General features: G+C 34.4%; 2 protein-coding genes across 2 annotated transcripts in view; both read right to left on the bottom strand.

Annotated features, from left to right (window-relative positions):
• Window positions 1-220: 220 nt before the first annotated feature.
• LOC134277753 (papilin-like) lies at window positions 221-3,114 on the bottom strand. The gene is made up of 4 exons (XM_062760064.1): window positions 3,031-3,114; window positions 1,408-2,723; window positions 510-519; window positions 221-316 (listed from the first exon to the last, which is right to left on the bottom strand). The coding sequence occupies exons 1-4, from the start codon at window positions 3,112-3,114 to the stop codon at window positions 221-223; spliced, it is 1,506 nt and encodes a 501-aa protein (XP_062616048.1).
• The window catches only part of LOC134277759 (GON-4-like protein), a 38,383-nt gene continuing 30,425 nt past the window's right edge, over window positions 2,608-10,565 (bottom strand). Inside the window, exons 23-28 of the mRNA XM_062760070.1 lie at window positions 8,943-9,095; window positions 4,861-5,045; window positions 4,541-4,742; window positions 4,037-4,231; window positions 3,581-3,616; window positions 2,608-2,723 (exon numbers count right to left, since the gene is read on the bottom strand). Of these exons, the coding sequence (XP_062616054.1) occupies window positions 3,602-3,616; window positions 4,037-4,231; window positions 4,541-4,742; window positions 4,861-5,045; window positions 8,943-9,095 (750 nt within the window). The 3' untranslated portion in view covers window positions 2,608-2,723; window positions 3,581-3,601. The remainder of the gene's footprint in view (window positions 2,724-3,580; window positions 3,617-4,036; window positions 4,232-4,540; window positions 4,743-4,860; window positions 5,046-8,942; window positions 9,096-10,565) is intronic.

The following is a 10,565-nucleotide window of genomic DNA, read 5'->3' as shown; positions in this document are numbered from 1 at the left end:
GAGCTGTAGACAGACTGTAGCAGCCACTTTGTCAGCTGGATGATTCTATAGTCTCTATATCGTTTTTGAGAGTCCTTTTTTGGCAGCCACTTTGATACTGTTGTCTCTCTGCCTTGTCTGATACCCCCCCCCCTTTTTTAGCCTCCACTTTGTCAGCTGGATAACTCTGTTGTCTCTCTGCCTTGTCTGAGACCCCCCCCCCTTTTTAGTGTCCACTTTATCAGCTGGAGGACTCTGTTGTCTCCTCTGTTGTGTCTTCTTCACTAGGCGTCTCGTCAGCCAGCATCTCCAACAGAGTGTTGAATCTCTCTATTATCTGAAAAATGACAAACTTCTGATGCTTAATCCATGGAAAATAAAACAAGAAAGAACAAAAAATGATGAAACTGGAAGTAACCTAGAACATCCCCTTGGATCCACCAAGAATATTTTAAATGAATATCATTCTTGCAAAAAATTGTTCTCACAGCTAATTCAATACAATGCTTTTTCAAGTTTTTTTTTCAAACTGCATTCAAACTGCAGAATAGAAATAAAAATTATCATTGAATACTTTAACATTGACAAAATTATGTACAATTTTAATTTTAAGTTAAAAATAACAATTAATGCATACATGTTTATGAAATATACCCTGCTTTTTTTCACATCCCAGAATTCAATCATTTATTTTAATTGAATCTGTAAAATCTAGAATATAGGAAAAAAAAATGATTTTTAACCATTTAACAAGGAACCAACCATAATGAGTTAAACAAATAATTGCAAATAATCTGAGATTTGAACACAAAAGGCTGCAGGACACTGAAGGTTTTTTTCTTAAAAACTTTTGGATCACTTTGCATTCCCTCCTGTATCTGGGAGCTGTAGACAGACTGTAGCAGCCACTTTGTCAGCTGGATGATTCTATAGTCTCTATATTTGTTTTGCAACTTTGATACTGTTGTCTCTCTGCCTTGTCTTTTTAGCCTCCATGTTTCTCTCTGCCTTGTCTGAGACCCCCCCCCCCCCTTTTTAGTGTCCACTTTATCAGCTGGCCGTGTTGTGCTTTAACCAGCATCTCCAACAGAGTGTTGAATTCTCTATTATCTGAAAAATGACAAACTTCTGATGCTTAATCCATGGAAAATAAAACAAGAAAGAACAAAAAATGATGAAACTGGAAGTCCCATCCCCTTGGCATCAAAAACAATGCTTTTTCAAGTAAAATTCACTTACACAAAAATCACGTTTCAATTGTGGCATTTTAAAGACCTACATGAATAAAACAGATTTAATGGAATCAATAGTGTTATTGCATATGCGATAGTGGGCAGTAATTTTATCTTAAAATTAATGGTATATTTCTCAATATGCAATTGTCTTTTGACTTCTCAAAATAGAAAATATTTTAAAGTAATTTCTAACCTTGTCCATTCAATCTGTGGTGTTGCAGGAGTTGTCTCTCTTTTCTCAACTGGTGCATCCGATGCCTGAGTGGAACTAGGACTTCCTTTAGGTTCTTCTTGACCACATCCAACAACACTGGAAATAATGTTCCCAGATGGAGAGGCCACATTCTGGTTTTTACTCAGTTTTAGTTTCAGACCTTGGCCAGCTGAAGATCCCGATACAGACTCCTCTGTGGAACACGACTTTGGATTTGGGCTTACTTTTAAAGACAGATTGGAATTGTCATTGTGGAACACTGGGGAGTTTGTGTAGGCAATAACAGGGCTAGAGGCTGAGGGACTTTTAAGGAATTCAACATTGTCTATGCTGGACAAAGAAAATGCAGGCGAGACACAACTTGTTTCTGCAGTGACTGGTTTGGGTACTATTCTTCTTTTCTCACTTATTTTCTTCTTCTGTCTATCTGTAGGACTAAAGTCTAATTGTTTAGCACTTGATAAAAAGCTTTTTTCTGAATCTGACTTCTCTACATTTTTGGCCATATTCTTAGTCTCTTTTGTCTCTTTTTCAGATACTATTGAAAATCCAAAATTAGTTGAAGACACCGAGGTTTTTATTGGACTAGATGTACTCTGTGGTTTGTTGCCTAATTGTGAGGAATCTAACGTCATAGACACATCTGACTGACTTATCATGGCCTCGTGTAAAGCCTTGGCAAGCAAGTCAGAACAAGAACTGTCTCTGTTTTGAGAACTATGTCCATCCATGGCAACCTCCTCCATAAGAGCTGGAGGGGTTTTCTGAGGTGACAAGTTAGCACTTTCCACCCATGAACTGATGGTGAATTCTCCTTCAGAATTCTTCTTTGGTGTGGTTTCAGTGTTTGGGATGGATATTATGGCCCCTGCGAAGTCCTCATTGCTGTCTGCTGTGACGGTCACTTCCACTGACCTGGGTACTTTGGACAGTGGAGACGTTTCCTCAACTTTCTCCACTACTCCCCCAGGATTTGTTTCCTCTTGCCTTCGTTGGTCCTGAGGGGGGATCAGATCAGGTAGACCACAACCAAGCTGAGATTCCTCTGAGTGGTCTGTACTTTCCACTCCTTCAGTTCTTAGCACTGAGACCGATTCCCTGTCTCCACTCTTCTCACCTTCTTCAGTCATTTCCTGTGGCTGACTGGACGTGGAGGGAAGGTTGTCCAGGTCAGAAATCTGGTCCCCAGTTTCTGTTGAAACACTTGTAACTGTTTTCTTGACAGGAGAATCAGCCATTTCTTTGATAGAAAAGAAGCGCCCCTGTTTCCCCTTCTTTCTGCTAGATATCTTAAGCTGAAATAAAAGATCACCATTAAGTTTTTGTTTGCAAAGATCTATAACCCTATTGTTACATGCAGAATAATATGAAATACAGTAAAACATGCTGAAAACAAAATACCAGTTCTAGAGGATTTTGCTTTGTTAAATGCATAATTTGTTACTAGTATATCCCCTCAGCTTAAAATATATTTTGAAAACCAGGGGAATTAATATCACACTGCTAAAACAATTCATTATCGGTGTGTTCAATATAAATGTGTGTTAATGTTTTTGAAATGCAATTTGTTTAGCAGCATTATAAGAATGTTCCCATTTGTACCTGTATTCCGATGTTCTTTGGGCTTCTATATTCTTTGGTTGCCTGATCTGTAGGTTTAACTTTATTCCTAAATTTCTTTGTCATCTGAACTGTATGCTAACATTTATTTCTGCATTCTTTCGTCATGTGATCTGTCAGTTTACCTTTATTCCCACGTTCTTTGGTCGTCTGATCTTCATTTTTATTCCTACATTCTTTGGTCCTTTACCTTTATCCCTACATTCTTTGGTCCTTTACCTTTATCCCTACATTCTTTGGTCCTTTACCTTTATCCCTACGTTCTTTGGTCCTTTACCTTTATTCCTACATTCTTTGGTCGCCTGATCTGATCTTTACCTTTATTCCTACATTCTTTGGTCATGTGATCTGTACATTTACCTTTATTCCTATGTTCTTTGGTCGTCTGATCTTTATTTATTCCTACGTTCTTTGGTCATCTGATCTTTATTTATTCCTACGTTCTTTGGTCATCTGATCTTTATTTATTCCTACATTCTTTGGTCAACTGATCTTTATTTATTCCTATGTTCTTAGGTTGTCTGATCGTTACCTTTATTCCTATGTTCTTTGGTCATCTGATCTTTACCTTTATTCCTACGTTCTTTGGTCGTCTGATCTTTATTTATTCCTACATTCTTTGGTCATCTGATCTTTATTTATTCCTATGTTCTTAGGTTGTCTGATCGTTACCTTTATTCCTACATTCTTTGGTCATCTGATCTTTACCTTTATTCCTACGTTCTTTGGTCGTCTGATCTTTATTTATTCCTACATTCTTTGGTCATCTGATCTTTATTTATTCCTATGTTCTTAGGTTGTCTGATCGTTACCTTTATTCCTACATTCTTTGGTCATCTGATCTTTACCTTTATTCCTATGTTCTTTGGTCGTCTGATCTTTATTTATTCCTACATTCTTTGGTCATCTGATCTTTATTTATTCCTATGTTCTTAGGTTGTCTGATTGTTACCTTTATTCCCATGTTCCTTGGTCGTCTGATCTGTACGTTCTCTTTCTCTGCTCCCTCCTCATCTTCCTCCCACTGGGCCGGTGTCATCGGTTCTGTCTTCACTCTCGTCTTCTCCACCTCCTCCTCTTCTTCCTCTAGGCTGCTCAGAGGTTTAACTTCGGGGTAATACTTCACCCTCACTTTCTTTATGACTTGTCTATTGATCCTGTAGTATAGCTCTCCATCAATTACCTAAACAAGGGAAGTTTAATATTACTGTATTTTGTTAGTTTTACTGTATTTACTGTATTATTATTTCTATTACTGTATTTTGTAATCAAAAGTAAATATTTTATATAATTTTATACCCCTTCATCTTAATACATTATTGAAATTAAATTATACTCCATAATATTTAAAAGATTTCTGTAAGTGATATGATAAAGTTTTGCTTAAATTTCCAAGTTTACCCATTAAAAAAGCAGTTAATATGTACCAAACATTAATTTTTTAATGAAATTTTTTTAAGTTTGTTTAAATCTCAGAATATAATACATGTACCTTCAAACAACAGTTTGTACAGTGAATATTCCTCATGTGGAAGTTTTTAGCATTGGGATTTTGATGACAATTACACATGCACTTCTTAGTTCCATCAGGATTTTCATCTTCTGGAATGACCACTTCCTCAAAATCATCAAACAGGAACCCTTCGTCTTCATCACTGTCTGCCAGAGTTATCTCCTCAAAATCAGTCATATAGCTGTAATAACAAGTCAATAAATAATCATGTAAATTCTTCATATACCTGGTATAAAAAGTATATATGTATTCACAATTTTTCAAATATTTTGTTAATGCCCTTTAAGCACTATGACTACCTGTCAGGGGGCTTTTCATCCTCAAAAAAGAGGGACAACTCATCCAGGAGATGTGGTTGGTTCTTCAGAACTTGTTCCAGGGTTTCCTTCAGCACCCTCTCCTCCTCCTTGGAGCCACCTGGGGCCCACTTTGTCAGCAGTTTCATGGTTTTCTGATACTGAGATGGATGTCTCTCAGCGTATACCTATAACATTCATATAAATACACCATAATGATTAATTGTTCATTTATATCAGTGTGTCTTATGTTCTATTCATTTAAACAGTGTTACAAGGATTGGTCAAACTAAATCTTTTTATTCAAAATCAAAGTGGGATGCATCTCAATGCTAAATTGCATATTCTTTATAAACAATCAACACTCGAGGCAATCAGTTATCAAAATAGTTGTCAGTTGTACACTCAGACAAAGACTTACCCCATAATTCAAGTACAAAGGCCCTGGCTCTATACACTCAACTCTAAACTTATGTAGGAAGGTCACATAGGAAGGCCTTAGCCCTGTACGCACCTCTTATTTATGTATGAAGGTTCTGGCCCTGTACACTCACCTCTAACATAACTATGTAGGAAGATCCTGGCCCTATACATTTGCCTCTTATTAATGTACAAAGTTCTTTGTCCTGTACAATCACCTCTAATTTACGTAGGAAGGTCCTGGCCCTATACATTTGCCTCTAATTTCTGTAGGAAGGTCCTAGCCTTCTACACTCACCTCTAATTTATGTAGCAAGGTCAAAACCCTTTATACTCACCTCTAATTTATGTAACAAGGTCAAAACCCCGTACATAGGCAATTTAGCCACATATGATCCACATATGCATTGTCTTTCATATGAGAATCATATGTATATACAATCATATGAGAATCATATGTGGCAAATCATATCCTTTCATTTCGGTTACAGGTTCGTATGAACTTATGTCTATAATACTCTCATCAATTGTAATTGTTGAATTTCAATTAATGCATTTCGCAAACCTACATAAGGTTAGATCTAGTGATCTGTAAGTATAATTATTTTGGATAAATGTGTTTCTCAAAGGATGTAAACATTACAATTTACGTGTTAGGCTAAAGGCATTACTTTGTTTTCTTTTCTCTTTTTTTGACTTTTGTTACGTACTGATTTGAAAGTGAAAGTAGAAACCCTGTATTATAGCTGTTGGCGTTTTGTATGTTGAGATCGTTATCAAGTCGATTCTTTCATCGACTTAATGACAGATGTTTGTTTTTATGGCATATAGATGCATTCAACAACTTGAGTTCAGTGTCACAGTGCTGCTTTTTTATGAAGTCCACGAAGCCCAAAGCTAATAAGACTGGCGATTGATCCTACAGCTGATTCTGACAGACGATTGCACCATCACAATATTATTAAAGGTAAAAATATTGCAATAAAAAATGAAAGTGTACATCTGTAATGACTCCCTTATGACAAAATATTTCTTGATAATTTCTTTTTGTTCCTTTATAATTCTACATTGTTTGCACAGCTTCATCAAAAATAAATTCAACTCAATAAGGCCATAATAAAAACATTCCTAGATTCTCATCCCCGCCCGCCCCGATTTTATACCCCTGCCTCGATTTTTTTTTATTTCTGTATTTCGTCGTCTTAATTCTGATCAGGATCGTTATTCATCTACCATTCTACTTTCGTTTTAAATCCCGCGAAAGTCGACATTATTTTGACAGCTGAAAAGATGTTAATTGCTGTAATACATGCGTATATATTTTAAACAAGGGTCATTGGTTGAAAAAGATTGGTGATGATGTGAAGTAAGAGATAAATGAACCTTTACTATGACTTTTATTCGGGTATTGTAGATAAAATTACACCGATTGACCAGGTCAATAAAAAATCTGCAAAATTGAAAAAATAAAGAATACAAAATAAAAGCCGCCCGCCCGCCTATATTTTAAAAAAAATTCGGATGAGAATCTAGCAATTTATTTATTATGGCCTAATATAGAAGTTTTATTCTACATTATGAAACAATTTTAATTGTAAATGCACTTTTTAAATATGGAAAGTATGAATAGAATTTTCTTGCTTTAAAAGCTATGAAACTATACAATTACTTCAAGGGGTAAATTGAATTTTTGAATTTCAGCAAAAAATTAATAATAACAGTGGCAACTTTCAAGGTACAAATACATGTGCATGTGACTATGTGTTGAAAGTACATGTACATCAGATAGCTAATCCATTGAATATTTACATCTATGTATTCATTGACATTTATAATTTTTTTCCAACACTAGAGAACCTAGTTTCAGGTAAATTGTGAGATATTTAGGACAATTGAGAACCTACAAACTTGTACTCTCTCTTTTTGTAGTTTAAGTTTTAGTTATGCTTAGAAAATATCTACTGCGTGAATATTTGTTCTACAGGTTCAATATACAGTCAGCCTATCATAAGAAAAAATCCATAGATCCAAGGCTTGCTTCAAAGTTAAGGTAACTACACACTGTTTAATAGACTTTGTTATATTCTGCCCAACAAAGTCAAGGATATCCTTGAAACACAAATTCTGTTTTTTCTGCCTATTTGTGTCAAAATATTCTTAATTTTTGGCAATTTGAATTAATATATACTATTTGAACATTCCAAATTCAATTGTCAAATAGAAAAAAAATGCTTTTTTAATGATTTTTATATGAAGCATATCTTCCAAAAGTGTAATTGTCTTGCAAAATTCAATTGTCAAAATTAAAAAAAAATGCTTCTTATAATTTCATTATGAAGAATATCTTCTAACACTGTAAATGTCTTGCAAATTACATCATAGGATTCCACAAAACACCTTGTATAACATATATAACATTAGTTTTACCTCGTATTAAATCTGTGTCGGTGAATTGGGAATACATTTGTTTGCTGATGATTAGTTTAACTTTAATATAACTTGTAGAATTGATTTTGTAAATTTAGAATCATTTTATTTTTATTTTTGAAATTTTTGTAGAGACCATTCTGGGCCACAAAGAAATTGTTTAGGAAGGGGAGAACTGGTGGATTTGCATTTTTGGTACAGTTCAAAGAGATTTTCAAAATGGTCAGATTAGAGGGAGGACAGCTGAAAATAATAGAGATACAGAAGGAAAAAGAACAAGGAAATATATGGAATAATTATGAAATGGGGAGGATGTACACAATTTTGTCTGAATTTGACCTGTAAAGATTTCCCATTCTTATATGTATGCTGGAATAACAAATAATTGGATTTTTCATAAATTTATAATAGAGAATACATGACAAATGTTATTGCTGATGTTTCAATTTTGCTGTGGACACCTTCATGTCATATGGTATTTTTGTACAAGTATATGACCTAATCATGTTATTCATTTGTACATGTATACATGTTCAACTACTTAATCATTTTGCTGAAATCTTATAATTTGTACTCATTTTAGAATATGTTAAATACATGTATCGACAAATGCTACTGACTTGTTTGTATATTTTCTTGTTTAGAATGTACACTGTGAAAAATAAGTTATTTCTCTTGATGAAAATAATTTTATCAAAAAAGTTGTGTAAGCATTATAAGATATTTTAAGATATGTAACCAATGAAGATAGATCACTGTAATGTAATGAATTTTCATCTAAATCAGAAATATCTGATTTTTAAATGTGTACAAGAATGTGAAAAATATTGAAAGAGAACACACATAAGTGTTTCATATGATTTACATATGATGCCCTTTTCATATGATTCTCATATGTAAATGGCTTGAAACACACATAAATGTTTCATATGATTTACATATGATGCCCTTTTCATATGATTCTTATATGTAAATGGCTTGAAACACACTTAAATCATTCATATGAAAATCATATGTAGTTATTTTCATATGATTCACAGATGCGGATCATATGTAAATCATATGATTTGCTTCATATGATTCACATATGATGCCCTTTTCCTATGATTTTCATATGAAACCAATCATATGAGAATCATATGATACTCATATGAGAATCATATGTGGCTAAGTTGCCTGTGTATACTCACTTCTAATTTACGTAGGATTGTAGGAAGGTTCTGACCCTCTTCACTCACCTCTAATTTACGTAGGAAGGTCCTGGCCCTCCTAAAGCGGAGGTTCTCCATAAAGCAGCCACACTCCACTGCCTGACTGGGGGACAGAAAAGCTGAGAAATCCTCCACCAGGTCAGGGAAATTCCTCAACAGCACCTTCATTTCTCTGTACAGCTGTATATATAAAATCAATGTTTTATTCATGATATCAATGTTACAGGTATAACAACACTGATTTTTTTTCCCCCCATCATTAAGCCCAACAAAGCTTTCTTAACAAAGCTGATGAGTGATGGACAAGAATTAAATTTATATTTAATAAAAAAATAATTTGTCAGGGTATAAACTGTAAACCTTAAAGTTTAAACTACAGTATACTAAAATTTTACTTTAATTTGAAGTGCAAACTGATATATGGTTGTTTTAAAGATGCCCACTACATGGCAAAGTATTGTAGTTGTTGGCATACCATCTACAGAATGAAGATCCTTAAGTTTGAAATAATTTTCTCTTTTTTTTTTTTAATGATATTGAGCTGTTTGTATGACCACGTTACTTGTCAAGTTCAGGTTTAATTTAGCATAAAAAGGTTGATGGACCTTGAGTGTGTCATTTGAATATCATTAGTTGTTCCACATACTCTCAAGATATGAACTATGTTTCAAATATGCATTCTGAACTTGTTCCACATTATCATTTACTCTGACACAAATTTGAAAAAAAGAATTTCATTTTTTTTTCTTTTTTTTCAATAAAGAACCTTGTATGTCCTCTTTAAAAAAAATTTAATCCAAAGAAAAATACATGTATTTTAAATTTCCATTTAGCGTCACATTCAAAAGAATGATATTACTTTGAAAATGGTTCCAACCTTTTTGAAAAGAATTTAAATAAAAATTTTCATACAATCAATTTCTAACAGAAACATAAGATTTTAGCTCACCTGAGCCGAAGGCTCAAGTTAGCTTTTCTGACCACATTTTGTCCGTCGTCCGTCCGTCTGTAAACTTTTCACATTTTCGACTTCTTCTCAAGAACCAATAGGCCAATTTTAACCAAACTTGGTACAAAGCATCCTTGGGTGAAGGGGAGTTTAAATTGTTAAAATGAAGGGCCAAGTCCCCTTACAAGGAGAGATAATCAAGAAAAGACAACAAGAGGCCCATGGGCCACATCGCTCACCTGAGAAGCTTTGACCATTCTGTTTTTTACTAGATTTCCCCCTTGTAATACATATTGTGACCCCACCCTACCCCACTGATCATAATTTAGACAATTTAAAATCTACACTACCCCAGGATACTTCCACATAAGTTTTAGCTTTTCTGGCTTAGTGGTTCTTGAGAAGAAGATTTCCAAGATTTTTCCTTTATATTTCTATGTAAAACTTTGATTCCCCATTGTGGCCCCGTCCATCCCCCGGGGGTCATGATTTGAACAATTTAGCTTCTACACTTCCACAGGGTGCTTCCACATAAGTTTCAGCTTTTCTGGTCCAGTGATTCTTGAGAAGAAGATTTTTAAAGATTTTTCCTATATATTTTCTATGAAAAAACTTTGATTCCCCATTGTGGCCCCGCCCAACCCCCGGGGGTCATGATTTGAACAATTTAGAATCAACACTACCTGAGGATGCTTCCACAT

The sequence above is a fragment of the Saccostrea cucullata genome, unplaced genomic scaffold (genome assembly GCF_032062105.1).
Source record: "Saccostrea cucullata isolate Sc308-1 unplaced genomic scaffold, CSIRO_AGI_Scuc_v1 ctg773, whole genome shotgun sequence".
NCBI classification, from domain to species: domain Eukaryota; kingdom Metazoa; phylum Mollusca; class Bivalvia; order Ostreida; family Ostreidae; genus Saccostrea; species Saccostrea cuccullata.
Note: the sequence above shows the minus strand (reverse complement) of the source record. Positions and strands in the feature narration are given on the sequence as shown.

Coding starts and splice junctions, on each gene's coding strand:
- LOC134277753 (XM_062760064.1), bottom strand. CDS start 3,114: ATGACAAAGAAATTTAGGAATAAAGTTAAACCTACAGATCAGGCAACC. Junction 2,724..3,030: donor CAAAGAACATCGGAATACAG/GTACAAATGGGA, acceptor CTTTTATTTCAG/CTTAAGATATCTAGCAGAAA.